Source organism: Balearica regulorum, chromosome 3, assembly GCF_011004875.1.
Source record: "Balearica regulorum gibbericeps isolate bBalReg1 chromosome 3, bBalReg1.pri, whole genome shotgun sequence".
Lineage (NCBI taxonomy): Eukaryota > Metazoa > Chordata > Aves > Gruiformes > Gruidae > Balearica > Balearica regulorum.
In genome coordinates, this window is record NC_046186.1 from 1567484 (window position 1) to 1587524 (window position 20041).

Consider the following 20041-nt stretch of genomic DNA (forward strand, 5'->3'; position numbering starts at 1 on the left):
AGGAGTCAAAGCGATTTGTGATTTTATTTGTGAAATTTTTGGTGGGATGGCAAATGCTGTGGCATCTCTCCTGCAGGGATCCAGGCCGTGACCGGCTCTTCTGTGTGTGCAAGGGTGGCGTGATGGGCTGCTGTGTCCGGGCTGGGGTTCTCCAAAGCAGCCAAAATGGGGATGGGAGCTGGGAGACACCACTCTGCACGCTCACTGGCACCTCTGCACCATAAATGCACTCCCAAATTGCAATGCATTCCCAAATTGCAGTGCGTTCCCAAATTGCAATGCGTTCCCAAATTGCAATGCATTACCAGTTGCAATGCGTTCCCAAATTGCAATGCGTTCCCAAATTGCAACGCGTTCCCAAATTGCAATGCATTACCAGTTGCAATGCATTACCAGTTGCAATGTGTTCCCAAATTGCAATGCGTTCCCAAATTGCAATGCATTCCCAGTTGCAATGTGTTCCCAAATTGCAGAGCGTTCCCAAATTGCAGCGCACTCCCGGACTGCGGGGAGCCTGCCTCGCCGCTGTGCTGGAGGGGCGAACGTGCAAGGCTCTGCCTCTGCGCCCGTGCAGGAACATGGAGATGGGGTTTGCCCAAAAATTTGGCTTATGGCTGGAGCCTTCCCCCCGCCCCGTCCCCTGCCCGCCACGCTCCTCCCCAGAGCTGCCGGCACTTGGGGGGGTCCCAGAGCTGCTACGTCCCCTACGGCAGTGGGGAAACTGAGGCAGGAGTGCTTTGCTGAAGCTCTTTGAGTGTCTGGGCCAGGCAGAAATCAGGTGGGGCTTGGGGTTTTTTTTTTTTTTGCCTTCTTTCTTCTCTGTTTAAAAATAAAACAGCTGAAAATTAATTATGGGCAGCTTTTATTCTTTACTTCTCAATCTCCAAGGACTTTTTTTTTTTTTTTTTCCTTCTTTTCTCTTTTCGGAGTTAATTGCTTCCTTTCCAAAACGAACAATGTCTGGAGGAGGGGAGGACAGGACCAGAGCTGGACCCTGCGTGGGAGCAGGGAGATGTTGTCCCTCAATCCTCACCGCCAGACACAGCCAGCGTCCCACCACGTCCTTCCCACTGATCAGCATCCCTGCTGCCAGCACCCATGGGTGCCTCGCAGCCTTTGAGGGAGAAGCCCATGGAAAGCAGAGCAGAACACCACGTTTCTGGGGGGGGTTTCGGTCCAGGGCACAAGCAGAGCTTGGCACATCGTGCCACCCTTGTGCCAGGGTGGGTTTGGGTCCCTGGGGAGGGGGGTGACGCTGCCGTTTGAGCTCCGTGTTGGACCCCGAGGGACCTTTGTCCTTGGCACCCAGCAAACCTGGTGTTTCCAGTCCCAGCGCGGCTGAAATATTAACCGAGCATCCCTGGGGCAAAGCCAGAGCCATCCCAGAGTCCAGGGACGGGCTGGGTTGAAATTTAACCGGGTGCCAGCAAGCTCGGTGGGTGCAGACAGCCGCGGCTGGGTGCAATCCTGCTCTCCCGCACCCAAGCTCCGTGGGGCGAAGGGAGCCCTGCCTGCTGGTCCAGAGCTGGAGATGGTTGTGGGGTAAGGTCCTGGAGGTGCAGGATTAAGCCCAGCTCCTTCCCACAGCAGCCCTGAGCCCGTGCCCCAAAGCAGCTGTGCTTTTGCTGGTTATATTCCTATATATTCCTTTTTTTTTTTTTTCCCCCATTTCAGATGGGTTTCTAAGGAGAAGCCCCAGCAGCTGTGGGTTTTCCAGCCTACCCGCTGCGTGCATGGGGCAGGATCGGCCCATAGCCCAGCCCCGGATCTGGGGCTCCGCACCCTGACCCTGCCAGGCTCTGCCTGCACCCTGCACCCGCTGTGTGCACCTTGGTGCCTGCACCCTGCGTGTGCACACTGTACCCTCATCGCACACCCCATGTGTGCACCCTGCACCCCAGTGCCCGCACCCCATGTGTGTGCCCTGCACCCCGCGTGTGCACCCAGCATCCCGTGTGTGCACCCTGCACCCCCTGTGCTTGCACCTTGCACCCCATGCGTGCAGCTTGCACCCTGCTGCCCGCACCTTGCACCCCGGTGCCTGCGCCCTGCAATCTGTGTGTGCACCTTGCACTGCGTGTGTGCACTCTGCACCCCGGTGCCTGCACCCTGCACCCTGGTGCCTGCATCCGGCACCCTGTGTGTGTGTGTACTTTGCACCGCTTGTGTGCACCTTGCACCCCATGTGCACACCCTGTGGGTGCACTTCGCACCACGTCTGTGCACCTTGCACCCTGTATGTGCATCTTGCACGCCGGGTGTGCACCCCGTGCACGCCATCCGGCAGACATTTCCCAGCGGCGACTCATCGCAGCCATTGCAGAGACCCCGGTGGGGTCAGAGGGATGGGAAAAACCCTGGGGGTGACAGTCCCCCCCCCCCCAGATCCCCTCGTCCCCTGTACCACGGTGCAACTGCCACCAGCTTCTCCAAAGCAGAGCCGGGGAGGGCGACCGAACACGCACCTCCACCGCTATCCCCCGCCGGCATTTTGCTTAAGCGTTAGAAAAAAAAAACCCAATGGAGGATAAATAACGGGACCTGAAGCTTTAATTCCTGCGCAGGGCAGGGTGCGAGTGTCCTGCGGAGCGGCGGTGGAGGATTGCTGCCTGCCCGCCGTGATGGGAACGCCGCGTCCCGGGGATGGCGGGGGTCAGACTTCCCGCCGTCGTGCTCGCTGACCTTCGGAAGGATTTGCAGCCACGTTCATCGCTGCCGACACCGGTGAACGCAGAGCAAGGAAGGGGGGATGCCCATCGCAGGAGCGGTGCCAGAATTGGAGATTTTGGGGGGTTCTGCCCCCGTTTTAGCCCCCTTAAGCTGTGCATCGCCTTTGCAGACACCCTGCAAGCAGCCTTGCAAACCCAGCCCTGTCCTCATGGCTGGGTCCCCGACACGCTGGGTGCTGCCAGTGTCACCCACTCTGCTCCCCTGGGGACACGTCACGATTCTTCTTCTCAAAGGTGAGCGTTTGGCTTTGTAGAGCAGGAACTGCAAGCGTCTCTTAAAAAATAAACCCAGCCTTTTGTGAGCTGCCGGGGCTTTGGGAGATATAATTTCTTCTGAACCTCTGCTGCTGGGGTCGGGGGATTGAAACCCACCCTGAGGTTTTCCAGACATTTTCTTCTTCCTCTTCACGCCGAAGAGCTGAGAGAAGAGCAGGATAGGGCCACTGTGCGCCGTGCAGATGGAGACCACATCCACCCGAGGGGGGGGTTTGCTGGTACGAGCTCCCCAGCTCCGCAGCATCCTGAGGGATGCGGTTCCCCTCTCTCCGCTGTGTCCGAGACCACCACGAGCGGTTTCGAGCTGCAAAAAGAAATGGCCTGGAGGAGCTCAGTCTGCAGCCAGATTTATTTCTTCATTTCAGACTCCATCCATCATGCCAGGGCCTGGCCCCTCGGGTGCTGTTAGAAGTGGCAGCCAGCACCATCGGTCATGTTCACAGATTTCTCCTGGGAATAAACCCTCTGAGAGACGGAGCGAGGTCCCAGAGGAAAAGGGGGTGGAATTTGCGTCTCCTACGATGGCGTTTGCCCTCCTGGACCTGCCAGCATCGAAGCCCAAGTCTGCTTTGGCTCGGCTGATTGCCTGGGTCCCCGCTCTGCGGGCGGTGGGGTGTCTCCATCCCGGCCAGTCGCCCTGGGCTAATCCCACCCCACTGCTCTGTGCATCAAACCCCACGGGGGTGCACCCACTGGGCGCGCATCAGAGCTCGCCGAACGTGCGGAGGACGCGTGCACCCGAGGACGCGTGCACCCGAGGAGACGTGCATCCCGGGGATGGAGGATGCGTGCACCCAAGGGACCATGGCCCCGTGCGCCTGGGCAGCCAAATACGTCTGCACCCGGGGAGCCAAGGACACGTGCACCCTGGGGATGGAGGATGCGTGCACCCTGGGGACCGAGGACACGTGCACCCTGGGGATGGAGGATGCGTGCACCCTGGGGACCGAGGACACGTGCACCCTGGGGATGGAGGATGCGTGCACCCTGGGGACCGAGGACACGTGCACCCTGGGGACGGGGGATGCGTGCACCCAGGGGCCCGAGGCCGTGTGCACCCGGGGAGCTGAGGGTGCAGGTGCACGGGGCACTGAAGACGCGTGCACCCGCGGGGCCGAGGACGTTCACAGCCAGCCTAGGCTGCAGGGGGGGCACGGAGCTGGCGTGGGGTGGGAGAGGGGCTGCTGGGGCAGGAGCAATGCCCTGCTGTGGCGATGGGGAGGGGGATTACCTGGGGTGCAAGGGGGGGAAGGGGGCTTGGGAGCTCTCTGCAGGTCCTCCTCCCTCCCAAAATCATTCCCAGGATCCGTGAGAGGGCCGGTGAGCTGCTGGGCACCACTGTAGCTTTGCAGCCCACCCCCCCGCCCCGAGAGCGGGGTGGAAACACCCCGGTTAGGGCCCTGCCAGGGTGCAGGGAGCGCTGGCAGGAGGATGCAAACACCTTTCCAACCCCACCGACCCAGACACCAGTGCCGTGGGAGAGGCGGTTTTTGGCAGCACCCGCCTGGTTTTCTGGGCAGGGCTGCGGGGCGGGTGCTTGGCCGCAGCTCCCGGCCGGCCGGGAATGATGCTCTTGGATTTTACATTTCCTCAGCAGAGTCCAAAGCGGCTCCGAAACCCGCTGCCGCCTCCGCCAGCAAACCCAGCTGAGGACGACAGCCGGGCTGACGGAGGGAGCAGCTTTAAACCTCTCGCTGCCCACCCGGGGGTTGCGTTTTCCTCTCCCCCTCCCCCCCCCAAATCCACGCAGCTCCTTTTTCAGGGATGAATCCGGATGCGAAAACCTTTCCGTGGGCTTGCTGAGAGAGCGGGGAAGGGCTGGGAGGAGGGACGCAGCCAGACAAACCGCAAAGCCCCAGATGAAAATAGTTGAGGGCTGGGGAGAATTCGGTGGGGGGAAATACCGAGCGCGTTTGCCCAAATCCTTACGCCGTCCTGGCTGGCTGTGACGTCTGCTGGGGCCAGGAGAAGGGCCGGGAGCGGGGGACGGAAGGTGGCTGCAGGCAGGGGCTGAGCCCTGGCGCCACGGGGATGGGCCACGGCGATGCTGCGTGAACCTGCACCCCAAGGACCACGGGGAGAGCCAAGGCGCTCGGGTCACTTTGTGCTTTATTTCTTAAGGCAGACGGTGATTTCTCAAGCAGCGTTAATTCTTATTATTAGTGCATTAAAACCTCCACACCAAACCCAACCACGCTACGATCCAGGACACCCCCCCACCCCCCTGCCAAAGCCCCGAGGGAGGGAAACCCTGGGCTGGGGTCGGGGGGATGCGGCAGCCCCGGTGCAGCCCCCGCCACGGCAGGAGGATGGCTCCGGCCCTGAACCATCTCCCAGTCTCCCAGGACCCCCAGGAGAGCCCACCGGGACCCCTTTAGCCGCACAAAGCAGGAGCGATGCTTTGTGCCAGCCCCGGCTCACCCATCACTTCCACCCATCAACACCCCCCCCCCCCCAAAAAAAAATATACAAATCAAACCCTAAAGGTGAAAATCAAACCCTAAAGGCAAAGTCAGCCCGGGGAGGAGAGAGGGCAGAGAGCAGGGCTCTGCCCGCCAGCCCCGCTCACAGCCTGGAGATCTTGGGCAGGGGGGGGGTCGGGGGGGAGCCCCTCCAGCCACTCCACCAGGATCCTGTTCAGCGCCGCCGGCCTGGGGGGATGGCACAGAGCTGGGGTGGGATCCGTCTTCCCCGGGGAGATGGGGGAGCCCGGCTCCGACGGAGCGAGGCCGTGCAACGCCGGCCGCGGTACCTCTCCATCTGCGTCCAGTGCCCGCACTCCTCGATGTGCTCCCGGCGCAGCTGCGGGATCTGGGGAGGGAGGGTTTGTGCCAGGATCCGGCACGCTGGGCATCAGGAGATGTTCCTGCATCCCCAGCTCTTCCTTTCGGCAAGAGAAAATCTGGAGAGAAGGCAAATGCCCCCCTCTCCCCCACCTCCCACCATCACTCTGTCCCCATATCTGGGCCAAATCCAGCCCAGCTCAGCATGATGGACCTGCACCGGCGCGTGATGGCTGCGGCGCGCACCGGTCCCGGGCCGGGGCAGGGCTGGGGTGGGACGGGACCACGCCAGCTTACCCACTGCTCCATGCCCCTGCTCATGCTGGGACGCAGCACCGCGTCCTTCCCGGCCGTGACCATCAGCGCCGGCATCGTGATCTACGGGGGACACAGGTGACAAGGTGGGGAAGGCGCTGGGTCTGCGAATGGTCCCCGCGGGGCAGGATCAGTCCTCACCTTCCTGTCCTTGGCAGTGAGTGCCCAGCGCCAGTTGGGTCGCATGTTGCGGTACCAGTTCAAGGGGCCACTGGGAAAGAGGGGACCGGGCTGGAGATGCTGGGACGCGGCTTCTGCCGACACCACGGCGAGGACCATCCCCCTGCCCGCGGCACAGCCGGCACGGGTAGAGCCTGCAAGGGGAAAGCAGCCTCCCCCCGCCAGCCTCCCCCCCTTCTGGGGGTTGTAAAGCGAGGCCTCGGTGGATTTGGGGGTCCTCCTTCTGTGTGTGGGGGGGTACCCCACCAGTCCCCTGGGCTCTTGTCCCTACCTGAAGCCGGATTTCTCGAAGCGCTGGATGTAGTACTGCAGCTCGGGGCCGTGCAGGATCCGGCTGGCAGGGGGGGTTTCGGGGAAACCCACCAGGAGTCCCCCTGCGACAAGAGGCACAGCACTGCCCACCCGTGGCATCCCCCCCCACGGCATCCCACTCACAGCATCCCCCCCCACAGCTTCCCACTCACAGCATCCCCCCCCACGGCATCCCACTCACAGCATCCCCCCCCACAGCTTCCCACTCACAGCATCCCCCCCCACGGCATCCCACTCACAGCATCCCCCCTACAGCATCCCACTCACAGCATCCCCCCTACAGCATCCCACTCACAGCATCCCCCCCCACAGCTTCCCACTCACAGCATCCCCCCCATGGCATCCCACTCACAGCATCCCCACCCACGGCATCCCACTCAGCATCCCCACCCACGGCATCCCACTCACAGCATCCCCCCATGGCATCCCACTCACAGCATCCCCCCCCACGGCATCCCCCCCACGGCATCCCACCCGTGGCATCCCCCCCACGGCATCCCCCCCACGGCATCCCACCCGTGGCATCCCCCCCACGGCATCCCCCCCCACGGCCAGGTCTCTCCCCCTCACCTCGCTCCCGCACCCTGTGGAAGTTGAGCGCGAAGGGCAGGCGGTCCTGCGGAGAGAGGGGACCCAGGGCAGGTGGGAATGCCATCCCTCCGGGGCGGGGGGCTCCCCGGGGCTGCCAAGCAGACTTGGGACTCCACGCCCCTCCTCGCAGCACCGAGCGTCGCTGCGTCCCGAGGGATGCGGGAACCGACCGCGCAGCCCCGGCGGTGTGGTCGGCAGAAGGATGCTGCTGGCGAGGCACAGCCTCCCGCGCGCTCCCGGGGCGCTGTTATTTTCAACCACAAAGGTTTTTCACCCTGAAGCGTAGATGTTAACGCTGCAGGGGTTAAGGAAGCGAGCGGCGCTGGCACTGCGAGGCCGGGGGGAGAGCAGGAGGCTCTGCCAGGCCGCGTCGAGTCAGTCACCCCACAAATCTGCTACTCCCCGAGCTGGGCTGTCTCTCCCCAAAGCTTTCTAGAGGTCTTCTCAGTCCTTACTCAGGGTCAGCTTGGAGTCCCAAAGAAGCGCGAGCCCTGCGCTGCTGCTCACAGGGATGCGTTCACTCTGGGCCCTACTGATGGCTGACTGAATGCAGACTTTACAGCGGACAGGCAGCAAAAGGATGGCAGCCACGGCGTAGGGGGTGCCTGAGGGTCGCTGCAGGCCGCTGCAAAGCCATCCCTGACGTTTTCAGGCAGGGCACGGGCAAGGTGGAAGGGCAGAGGGTGCCACGGGCAGAGCAGGGCTTGGAGAGGCCACCAGCCTCAGCTCCCAACCCACACCTACCTCCCGGTGCGTGGAGCGGATCAGGACCTTCAGGGTCCGGCCGATGTCCTTCTCGAGCTCCGCTTCCGCGACACCCTGCAGGGGAGGGGGGGGCAGGAAGCACCACGGGTGATGCCAACCCCCACCCTGGGGGGACCCAACCCACCCCGAGGCCGGACCCTGTCGCCCATCGGGGCTCGAGCGGAGGCTGGGGGATGGTTTTTTTGCAGAGTTCAGCATGGGAACGAGGTCTGGCAGGGGGACCCCAACCTTTTTGCAGCCGGGGTGACAGCCAGAGCCCCCCGGCTGTGGGGCAGGCGATGCCCAAGCCATGAGCTGGGCACCCCGACATGGGCACGCCCCCGTACCCCGGGGCAGGGGGGTGGGGGGGGGTTAAGCCCTAAAAGAGGGGTGGAGGATAAAAATTGTGGTGCCGGACTCACCGGCTCCTGGAAGTAGAACTGGTAATCAAAGGTGGGGTAGGTTTTCATCTTCTCCACGATGTCCACAGCGGGGTCGGCGGGTCGGTACGGGGTGTTCAGCGAGGCCACGGCTCTAGGACATGATGGGGGGGGGGGGCAGAGTCAGCATCGCACCTGGATTTGGGGTGTCCTGTGCAAGCCAGGGCTTTGCTGTAGGGACAGGACAGAATTCGGGGTGCCCCATCACCCCGGGACAGGTCCCCGAGGACCCACCTGACCCTCTCGGGGTAGAAGAGCGCCATGTTCCACACCACGGCACCGCCCCAGTCGTGGCCCACCAGCACGGTCTGCGGGATGCCCTGCAGGGAGGGGGGCCGTAAGCCGTGTCCCCACAGCTGCACCCCAAAAGCAGCGCCCGAGAGATGCTTTGCCTTCCTCCGAAGCAGCAAAGAGATCAGAAAACAGCAATATTCTCTTTTTTTTTTTTTTTTCTCTTTCCCTTTTTTTTCCCCTTTTTTACCCCCGAGGAACAAGCGTTACCTGCTCACCGGGAGCAATTTGCTCCGACTTAATTAAACCAACCTCCGGAGGAAGGGGGCTCCGTTCTACCCACCCAAACCACGTCTGGAGGCTGCTCCTCCCCTGGGATCACCCGTCTGGTCCCCCCCACCGCCGCCATCGCGCGGGGTGACACCGCGGGCAACGTCTGGGAAGGGGCTCGCAGCATCCCCCGGGACCTGGAGATGGGGGGCTGCCACCCCTCCCACCCCCCGATTCCTTTTTCCTGCCCCCTCTGGGCACCCACAAATAAATCCAATTAAACCCCGCGCTCCTGACAACGCAGCAGCCGGTTCATAATTAGCTGATATTTAGAAGCATAATTAAAATCCTCTCCCGGCGGAGGCAGCTCGGGGCCCGTGGCGTGCCGGCGAGCCCCGCTCGCTGCCATCGGACGGCGAGAAACCCGGTGTCCGGGACTGCCCCCCCCAAAAGGGGGGCAGAGGGTTTGGGGGGGCTGCGGGCAGGTCCCACCTCCCACGCGGGGCTGAGCCGGGTCCCCTCCGTGCCGACGGGTTTCAGCCCACCCATCCCCGTGCCGGCTCCTGGACCGCTCTGCATCGTCTGCATCCCGGATACGGCCTCAAACTACACAGGCAGGTTCCTGAAGTCGTTTCTCTTCCCCGAAGTCTCCGGGGTCGTCCCAGGGAGGGAAAACCAAAGTCCCATCCCTACGGGATGCCACGACCTCGAGTCCCATCTACCGAGCGCACAAAGCGGGTGCCCACCCGCCTGCCGGGCTGCGCCTCAGCGGGCACCTTTCTATCCATTTTCCTTACTTTTAATCCAGCGTGAAAGCAACTCCCCAGCAAAAAAATAAATAAATAAATAAATAAAAAATTAAAAAACAATCACCGTGATTTATCCTCACCTGCTCGGTACCAAACCGGAGCCGCAGCCCCCGTGATGCCCGGCTTGGATCCCTCCCAAAACCCCAGCCCAGCTGCCGGCAAAAAACCATCACCGTTCCTCACGCAAGGAGCCCTTGCAAAACCTCAAGGGCTTTTTTTTTTTTTCCCCCCCCTTGTTTCTTATCTTTTTTTTTTTTTCTTTTCTTTTTAGCACTGTGCTTTTTGAAGGACTCCTTCCCTCGGAAGCCATTTGCAAGGAAAAAAAGCCCTGCGGACGTTGGCATTTTGCGGACTGTGTTTCTTTCCTTCCACTTCACCTCCTCATTTAAAAGGCGCAGAAATCAACCCCATCCCCTCGCCAGGACGGGAATTAAACCCGAAGCTCCAAACCTGAGCGGACCGGCCGTCGCGTTGGTCCCGCGGCCACCCAGCCCCTCGGGAGCTGCTACGGCCGGGGGTTGAGGGGGGCCGCAGGGATGCAGCCCAGCATCCTTCTCCGTGAGCATCTCCCCCGCCTTGCCAAACCAGGTGCCGCCAGCCTGGCTCCCCATCCGCAGCAAGGACGCAAGGGGCAGGGGACGGGGCGGGGGGCAGAGCTGCACACCCTCCCCGGGACGGGTTCTGTGAACATCCCCGTCCCTAAAATCCCACCCACCGGGAACACAAAGATGGGGCTTGCTGGTACCCCAAGGGTTTTGCTGGCACCCCAAGGGTTTTGCTGGTACCCCAAGGGCTTAGGTGGCACCCCAAGGGTTTAGGTGGCACCCCAAGGGTTTAGGTGGCACCCCAAAGGTTTTGGACCCAGGTTAGCGGGGAGCTCAACTGTCCCTGCGTGGGAAGGAGGAGACGAAGGGAGCCGGGGAGACACACGCCCAGACCTTGCCGGGAGGGAGGGACCCATCGCGGGGGGCTCCTCACCAGCTTGTCCAGGAAAACTGCCAGGTCCTGGGGAAGGGAGGAGAGAAAGGGTCAGGTCCTGCCCAGGACCGTGCCTTGCCGGCCCTCACACCGCACTCATCCTGCCCGCCTCTGTCCCCTGCAGCTCCTCACCTTGCATATCTGCTCCTGGGAATACTCTTCTACATCTGCACGAAAGACACGACCGCCGTCGTTTTAACATCCACGTGTTTCTAAGGATGCGTTCTGCAGCCATCCGAGCTGCCGGGGCTGCAGGGGGAGCAGGACGGCTTCCACCCGCCCCCCCCAGGAGAAGACACCTCCATCCACCTCCTCCGGGGTCCTGACCTCCAGCCCCGCGCACCCCCGGCCCCCCCCCCGGCCCGGTAACCCCAGCTCACCCGGCGGGGCCGTGGACTCCCCGTAGCCCTTCATCTCCAACGCGATCACCCTGAAGCCGGCATCGGCCAAAGCTGGGATCTAGGAGGGGAAGCGGCAGCCTCCGAAGGATGAGGAGACCCCCGCACCCCACCCTCCCCCGGCACCGGCACCCATCCTGCCATCTGCCCACCGCAGCACGTGCTGGCCGTGCCCGGAGATGTCCCCAGGAGGGCAGACGTGGGCTGGTGGGGCTGGAGGCTGAGGAACGCTCCTGGGATGTGTCCCGTGTCCCTCAGGGCTCAAGGCAGGGTGGGTGGGACAGCCCTGGGACACCCCCCCAGGAGCGGTGACCACGTACCCCCTCCACCGCGCTTGAGCATCCCACCGCCGGCCCCCGGGGCCCACCCTCCTCCCCGTCCTCTCCATCACCTGGTAGCGCCAGGAGAGCCAGGACTCGGGGAAGCCGTGGCAGAGGCAGATGACGGGGCCGTGCCCCATTTCCACAAAGTGCAGCTGGACGCCGGGCTGGAAGGGACGGAGAGCCCTTGCCGGCCACGGGTGGCACGGCGTCACCCCCCCAACCCCCCACCCAGCGCTGGGAGCCCAGCACCCCCTCGAGCCCCGCATCCCGGAGCCACGCAACCACGTGTTCACCCCGGGGGGTGGACGGAGAAGACCTCAACGCCGGGGTAGCTCCGCATCCCCCAGCCAGAGCAGCCCACGCAGGAGGGTGGACAACCCAACAAGCCACCCCTCGGCTGGCACATCCTTCCACGGGGCTCGACACCCCCCTCCCAGGACGCCCGGACCCCCCCCCCCAAACCCTGCCGAGCCCTCCACCTTACCCGGATGGGCACGTATCCGTGGGTCACGTCGGACGGATCACACGCAGTCGGCAGCGGCTCTTCTTGGGTGAGAAGCTGCGGGGTGAGGAGCGCGGGATGAGGTCCCGAGGAAACCTGGGGCTCCACGGGACATCCCCAGCACCCTGCTGCCGGTGGGACACCCACGAGCACGGCTCAGCAGGTCCAGGGGATGACGTTACCAGGGGGTGGGCAGGGTTTGTGGGTTCGCAGCCCCCACCCCGTTCGTTTCCAATGCCGCCCGCAAGTCCTGCGCCAGCACCGCATCGCGGCAAGACCCAGAAGCCCGAGCCCATCCCTCCCAGGGATCCCCCAGGGGACAGGGGGGACCCAGACGTGCCTGGACACCCGAGAGCTCCTCCAGCTCCCTGAGGACGGTTTCGGTGTCCCTGACGAGGACGGTGGCCATGCCCATCTCCCGGGCCGGCTTCAAGTTCTCCCCGATGTCGTCCAGGAGGATGACCTGGAGATGCAGCAGCGAGAGCCGGGCTCAGCGCCGCGGCGAAGGGCGGTCGCTGGACGTTGGGTGCCCGAAGGGACCCCTCCGCGCCCTGTTTTTGGGGTGACGGCCGTACCTCCTGCGGCTTTGCCTGCAGCGCGTCCAGGGCGTAGGCGTAGATCTTGGGATCCGGCTTCTGCGCGCCGAGCCGGCACGACTCGATCACCAGGTCGAAGTGACGGCGCAGCAGGTTCATCAGCGTGGCCGTGAAGAGCCGCCCGGCGCTGTCGTCCACCCAGTTGTTGGTGAGGACGCAGGTCTTAAATCCTAGGGAAGGGCAGAGCGGGGAGCGCTGGTTTTCCCACTCCAGCTCTCCCGCAAGCGTTTGATTTCACCTCCCCTCCCCAGACACGTTTCTCAGACCTTCCCAGCCTAAAATCTCCCATTTGCAAAGCTCTGTCCGGACCAGGACACCTCGACAGGAGATAAAGGGGTGCTCAGCATCTGTGCTTCCAGGAGAGCAAGGCTCGACCCTCCCAACGCCGACGCGACGCGAGCCGGAGCTCGGGCGCACCGAGATGCTGAGGACTGAGCCGACGGACCAGCCACGGCGCGGGGCCGAGAGCTACGGCATCCCGCTAACTGCCGGCTGGGTGATAACCCCACGGATTTGGTACCAGGGCTCAGAACGTTTCATTAGAGGATGCTGAGAGGTGACGTCAGGAGAGCGCTCAGAACCTGATGAGGCACTAAGCAGGGACCCCTGTGGTGGGACCGACCAGGACCTCACGGTGGGACCAACGAGGGACCCCCGCGACGCCTGCTCAGGAGGGAAAAAGCCCCCTCGCTCCATCATCAGCCCTTGCCCAAAAGCCCCCCCCCCCAGCACCCACCGTTCCTCCGCAGCACCCTCGCTGCCCGCAGAAGGGGGGCACTGACCGTCCCCTCCGCTGCCATCTCCTCGAAGGCTCGGGCGACGGAGAAGTCGGGCGGCAGGGCGATGCCCGAGGCGGAGGCGTGCTGCCTGCAGCCCTCTTCCATCTCCGAGAAGAGCTGGAAAAGACCCCCGCGGTCGTTCAATCGAGCCCCAAAACACAAAGCACAGCCCGTCCCGGCACCTGGTCCTCCCCGAGCCCCATCCCAGCCGCCGGCGATGCCCCACGGCTGGTACCCACGGGCTCACCTGGGACAGGGTGATCTGTCCCCTCATCGCTTTGGCGTAAGGACTCTCGGAGCCACCAGCAAACAGGACCTTCCGCAAGAAATCCCTGCCAGGCAAAGAAAATCAGCTTGGGGTGGGGTGGGGGGGACACCCCAATACCGGAGGAGAAGGGGATGCTCTGTGCCGGGGATATGGGGCTCCCTCCTCCATCATCACCCGGGACCGGAGCATCACTTCATTACAGGACCGGGAGATCGTCGCCCATTTATTTCCGCTGGCAGCTCAATTACTTTGCCCTGCAGATAGACGAGCAGGGAGCTTTGCCAGGAATAAAAAAATAACGCCAAGAACAAGGTATTTTGTAAGCTGTAGCTCAGGGAAAACAATTTGCCCCTATCACGAGATCACGAAGGCCTTCTCGGGCGGCAATAAAACAAGATTACGGCCACTGGCTTTAGGACAAAGCTCTCCTCCGAGTCGATAAAAATGCAGCTCAGTTAAAAATAAAGCAGCTTTACCTGTTCCAGCAGGATTGCTGTCGCTTTTTTTTTTTTTTTTTTTCATATAAAGCGAAGCAGAAATATGTTTGATGGCCTGATAATCTGGGAATTTATTGCTCCATCTGCTCCACGTCCTCCAGCACTTAGCTATTTAATATTTTATTCTTTTTTTAACTCCCTGCTTTTTTTTTTTTTTTTCTTTAACACCCACGCGCTGCCTGAAAATCCCGACGCGTTGGGCGACACAAACAGACAGAACCTGTTCGAGGCCCGTTTGGGAGCTTTTGGGGTTCCTGATCCCCAAACACCCTGATTAAAGGGGGCAGAGGGCTCACCAGGGCTCGGGAGGCGGTTTGGGACCCGCCCGGGGGGGGGGGGGGGGGGTCCAGCGCTTTGGGTTTCGCCCGCTCCAGCTCATGCGCCGAGTTGTGTCAGGTCTCAGCGCCGGGACAGGGATGGGTTTAATTAATTGTCATGCTTAATTAATTATTAGTTGCTCTTCTTACTGCTTCTGCCAGCGTCTCCTATAGCAATCCTGCCTCTTTGGGTGCTGAGCTGCACCCCACATCCCGGACAGGACTCTCCCTTTCTCCCCTCAGCCTGCACCCCGCATCCAGGCAGGAGGTGGCCGGCCTGCACCTCACGTACACACAGGGACCCCGACTCGCACCCCACGGCCAGGACGGGGGGGTGCCCAGCCCGCACCCCGCACCCCGCACCCTCCCCCCGTCCTCCTGCCACGGGGGGCCCCAGCCGCGCACATCCCGCGCGGGCGGCGGCCTTACACACACTATTATCGCCTCGTCTCTACGTGTCTCCGGTCGAGCGCCGACTCGCCGAGGCGCGGGCGGTCCAATGCCGCCGGGCCGGGCTGGGCCGGGCCGGGCCGGACCATGCCGTACCTGGGCAGAGCGCAGTCCCGCTCGCAGGAGCCCAGGAAGTGCTGCAGGCCGGGCCCGAAGAGCACGCCACCGAGGTCGAACAATACGGCCCGCCGCGCCATGGCCGCCCCACCGCCGCCAGCACCGGGGCTCGAACCCGCGGCCCTGCCCCGCCAGCGCTGAGGCCCCTCCGCGGCCCCGCCGGCCCCGCCCCCTCAGCCTCGCCCCGCCCCCTGTCTGGGCGCCGCGCTGGGTCCTAGCGCCGCCTTTCAGCGCCCGTCGTGGGGGGTGGCCGCCCGGAAGCCGGGGACCCTCCGCAGGGCACCCCTGCACGGGGGACACCCCCCCACCGGCCCCGTGGGGCTGTGGGACACCCGGCCCCCACGTTTGGGGCAGCACCCGCTGACCCAACCTGCCCTCACCCAACTCCCAGGGGCCTAATGGGGCAGGACTGGCCCCTCGCTGCAGGCGTGCACACGCGTGTGCGCGCGTGTATACACACATGTTCACACGCGCACAGATGCACACGCACATGCCTGCGTACATGCAGGAACGCATGCACAGATACAGGCACTTAGATGCACACGCGCACATTTGCACACCTACGTGCATACACACGTGCACGCGCATACGTGCGTGTGCACAGACAAAAATGCACGTGTGCAAGCATGCGCGTAAACACGCACACGCAGACATGTATGCGCACATGCACATACACGCACACACACGCGTGCATACGCAAAACCCATGCGCACGCCGAGCACGTACGCACACTGCCAGGCACGTTGCTGAGGGCGTGTGCGCACCGTTAAGCATATATGTGCTTCTCCGAGCACGCGTGTGCACACTGCACGCACGCTCAACACGTGTGCGCGCACTCAGCACGTGTGTGCACTGCTGAGCACGGGTGTGCACCACCAGGTAGGTGTGCAGGCACCGAGCATGTACGTGCACGCTCAGCACACGCCTGCATGCCAAGCACATATGTGCACACGCGTGCACGCCGCCCAGCCATTTCAGCAATCCGGAAATCCCCCCGGGAGAAGCAGCCTTGGGGGGACGTGTGACCCCGCTGTGCACCCCAAACCAGCCCTGGCAGCACTGCCTGCTCGGTGCCAGACACGGCGTGCCCGTGGCCATGCGTGTGCGTGTGCGTGTGCGTGGGCCAGCCCCGCCTCGGGAAGCCGCCGGCAGTGCCGTGGCGGGACGGCCGCGTCGCCGAGCGGTGAGCGGGACAGGGGTGCCTGGGGGGGGGGGGATCCGCAGCGGTTTCGCAGGCAATCCCAGCTCCCTGCCTCAGTTTCCCCACCTGCAAAGCAAGCGGTGGGATGCTGCCTCGGGCCCAGCTCGGGAGGAGGGGGGAGTTGGGGGGGGGTAACTGCACCCCTGCGCAGCGCAGCAGAGCTGGGGGGCTGGTCCTTGCTGGGATGGCTGCCGGGGAGGGGGCAGAGTTATTTTAGGGGGGGGCTCAAGCCCAGACAAGCCACGCATTTATCGGCAGCATCCCGCTGCCGGGGCTCGGTGTCCCCCAGCCCTCGTCCCCAACCTCCTGCTGTCCCCGGGACCCCTGACGGGACCCCCCCCCAGCATCCCCCCCGGGGTGGTCCAGTGCCGGGTGGGTGGATGAACCCCCCTTTCCTGATTCCTGGCCTGGCAAAGAGTTTTCCTCCTCCTCCCAGCACGGCGGGGGGCAGCTCCGGCACAGCCCCCTCCGCTCACCCCAAAACCGGAGCCGGCAGCGGGTCTGCAGCCCCCCGAGTCCCAACCGCCGCGACGCCAAGCCTGGATTCTCCTCGGCAAAAAGGTGGGAGAACTTTTTTTTTTTTGGGGGGGGGGGGGGGTGGGGGGAAAAAGGGAAAAGGAAAAAATTTTGCTGGCCTGTTGCTATTCCGGTGGGAAGAGCCGGGAGGAACAACCCAGCCTTGGTGCCAGCGAAATGCCAGCACGGCTACGCCTCTGAGACCCGGCCAACTCGTGGCAGGGCTGGGCCGCGGTGCCGCTGCGGTGTCTGCCAGGGGGGCCCCGGCTGCTGTTCCCCCCCCCCCCCAACGGACCCCCATCTTTTGGGGCCCTTCACTCCAAAGCGAAAACCACCCACCCCTGCCAGGTGCTGGCCTGAGACCTGGGGAGCTCATTGCACCCCAGGATGCTGGCAGGGAGCCGGGATGCCGATGGGAGCCCCCTTCCCTCTGAAGAGGGGCTGGGGGCCGGCTGGGAGGACGTGGGGTGCCGGTGGGGACCCCCCCCCCCGCGAAGCCCCGAGCCCCCCCACCGCCTGCCGCGCCGGCAGCCTCTGGCACCCGCTGCCCTGCTCCCGGCGCCGAGGTTTTCCGGTGGCGGTTTTGAAAGAGCCTCATTGTCTGTCCCCCCCACCCCCGGCCTCCTGTTTTCCATGGCTCCCGAGGGGGATTTTGGGGGGACAAACTGCACCCCGGCAGGATCAGCCTCACCCCAGCCCCTCCTGCCCTCACCTCAACCCCTCCGTGCCTCAGTTTCCCTCTCGCTACGCTCCATGTGCTGCACTGCGGGGGGTGTAGAAAGGCCCCCACCCCCACCCGGGGGGTCCTCCACGGTGCGGGGATAGTGGGGTACGGCACCCCCAAATCCCAAAGCCCGGCAGGCAGAGACGCATACGCGTGGAAACAGAAGGGTGTGGGGGGGATTTTGCTGGTGTGAACTGGGTGGGGAGGGGGGGTCCTGGGGGGGGGACACAACACCCACAAGGGTCTCAGGGGGTGTCTCAGCCCCGTTTCTCTCTGCTCCTGCAGGACACCATGGTCCCGGGGGGCCCCGCCTGGTGCCTGCTGGTGGGGCTCTGCGCCCTCGTCCCCCCCGCCACCACCCAGGGGGGACCTGAAGAGGACGTGCCACCCAGCACCAGGACGGAGGAGTTGGGGTACCACCTCGCCCAGGATGGGGACCCCCTCCAGGACCCCCAGCGCTGTGGCATCACCTTCCACACCCCCAACCCTTGCAGCCCCCCTGGGCCACCCCTCTCCTCCTCCCGTGATGAGCTGGATCATCTCAAGAGCCTCTTGCAGGACACCAAGGCCACCCTGAAGGACGTGGAGACAGCGGCCATGCTGGAGGACAACCGGACCCGCTACCAGGACATCATCACCGAGGCGCTGCCCGCCATCCACGGGGCCAACCTGGAATTTCAGGAGAGCCTGGACAACGTCCGCAGGGAGCTGGAGGCTCACGTGGCCGAGGCCGATCACCCATGGACAGCCGAGAAGAAGGAGAAGTAAGTGCCATGGGAAGGGGATGGACCGGGAGAGATGCTCCATGGAGCTGATGCCCCAGACCCCATGGGTGGGAGCCAGCCCCAGGTTACGGACACCTGGAAGGGGGGGTGTCTCTGGGTGTCCCCCAGGGTCCCACAGCCTTCGTGGTGGCTCTCAGGTGACACGTGGGGTTTGGATGCTCAGCAAACCGCTGCCGTTAACATCCGCAGCGGGGCCGGTGGGGGTCCTCTGAGGGCAGGGAGGGGGGTGGGATGTCAGGAGGGGGGGTTGGCACTCCTAACCCAGTGACCCAGCACAGCTGAGCCACACCGTCGTGGTGGAGAAGCGCTCGCCAGGATGGAGGAGTTGGGGTACCTCCTCTCCCGGACTGGGGGGACCCCCTCTCCAGGACCCCCCAGTGCTGTGGCATCACCTTCCACACCCCCTGCGGGGAGGCTGGTGGGGACACGGGGGACGCTGAGCCCGCTCTTCGCCCCTTCCCAGGCTGCGGAAGGGTGTCCGCGTGGTGGCCCACATGCTACGTCTCACCGGCCGCCTGGCCCAGACCCTCGACGCCGTCTCCCATCGCCTCCACGCTGAGCTGAGCCGGCGCCTGCAGAGCTCGGCCGCCCGCGCCGCCGCCGCCGCCGAGCCCTAGGACAGCGGGGACGGGCTCCGCTGTCACCCTGCACGTGGCCTTGCTTGCTGGTAGGACCCTGACCCAGCTCGGCTCCACGGCTTTTGGGGTGTCCCGGCTCCTTTCTCTGGTCCTGGGAGCCGAGACTTTGGACGAGGCGTTTACAAAACAGTCCGGGCGCCGGAGCCGGCAGCGCCGGGAGGGGATGGGAGGTTGCTGCCTGCTGTGCGATGCCGTCGCGCACGCGATGCCGTCGCGCACACGATGCCGTCGCACGTGTGATGCCATCGCCTACGCCGTGCCCGTAACCCCGGCCTGAGCGTTCAACGCATTTATCCCGCGAGACCTCGTCTAGCAGAGCCCGGTGCCGCCGTGTGTGCCCAGCCCCGTGCCCGGGGGAAGACCCCTCCGTCCCATCCCGCAGCATCTCTGCACCGCGCCGGCTCTCCCTGCAAGAGCTGTATCCCCACGGGCTCCCTTCTTGCACAGCTAGCCAGCCCCGTGTGCCAACGGCTAATCCATCGCACCCGGAGCTTTGCCTGAACGGGGCTCCTGGGGCTCCCCGGGGGGGGGGGGTTTAAAAATTAATCCCGGCTCTTTCTGGGGCTCGACTGCATCTCGCCGGTGCTCCAGCAGCATCACCAGCCCCGGTTAACCCTTGGGGGAGCGCCTTGTCCCGCCTTGGCAGAGCCTTTTTGCCCCTGGGGCGGTTGCAGGGTCTGGAGTTTGGCCCCTCCGGGCGGGCAGGACGGAGGGGATGGGGGTCCCTGCCTGCGCTGGGCAGGGCAGGCAGCGGGAGAGCGGCTGGAGATGAACCGAAGCCGGCAGCTCGAGTGCTCCCAACCCGCTGAGCTTTGGGCAGCGGGGAGAACAGCTGGAGGCAGAAAATCCGTGTGTGTTTGTAAGCCCGGAGGCTGGGGGGGATGGCCAGGGCCACCCCGGGCGCTCAGGGCACCCCAAAACCCCCGCGGTGCACCCGAAAGATGGGCGAGAGGCAGGAATAACCCCTGGGCAGCGGCACTTCTGCAGGAGCTGCAGGCAGCCAAATAAAGATGCATTGCGCTCTGCCAGGCGTCAGCGTTATCTCCGCGTCTGGTTTCTCTCCGTCCTCTGCTGTCTGAGGGAGCAGGAGGACGGGGGAGGTTGTCTGCAGCGTTCACTGCCCCTCCACCTGCAGAACGGTCCCCTCTGACCAGGAGCCCAGCGAAGGGGACGGACCCCCCCAGCAGCCACCACGCTTCCCACCATCCCCCCAGCCTTCCCTCCGCCATCCCAGCAGCCAGCTCCGTTTGTTCCTCCCCAGAAAATCAATGA

General features: G+C 64.1%; 2 protein-coding genes across 2 annotated transcripts; one reads left to right on the forward strand and one right to left on the reverse strand.

Annotated features, from left to right (window-relative positions):
• Positions 1-5097: 5097 nt before the first annotated feature.
• EPHX2 (epoxide hydrolase 2) lies at positions 5098-15050 on the reverse strand. Its single transcript, XM_075750265.1, is given in 20 exon segments — positions 5098-5600; positions 5602-5656; positions 5758-5816; positions 6086-6166; positions 6245-6314; positions 6555-6657; positions 7166-7211; positions 7931-8005; positions 8353-8464; positions 8605-8690; positions 10659-10685; positions 10791-10825; positions 11039-11117; positions 11448-11543; positions 11864-11938; positions 12222-12344; positions 12457-12647; positions 13214-13373; positions 13504-13588; positions 14885-15050. Coding segments are annotated over 20 exon segments (1689 nt in total). The 5' UTR covers positions 14986-15050; the 3' UTR covers positions 5098-5570.
• Positions 15051-16022: 972 nt separating this feature from the next.
• Positions 16023-19808, forward strand: LOC142601399 (uncharacterized). The gene is made up of 4 exons (XM_075750287.1): positions 16023-16088; positions 16558-16667; positions 17632-18110; positions 18595-19808. The coding sequence occupies exons 3-4, from the start codon at positions 17638-17640 to the stop codon at positions 18746-18748; spliced, it is 627 nt and encodes a 208-aa protein (XP_075606402.1). The 5' UTR covers positions 16023-16088; positions 16558-16667; positions 17632-17637; the 3' UTR covers positions 18749-19808.
• Positions 19809-20041: the final 233 nt, after the last annotated feature.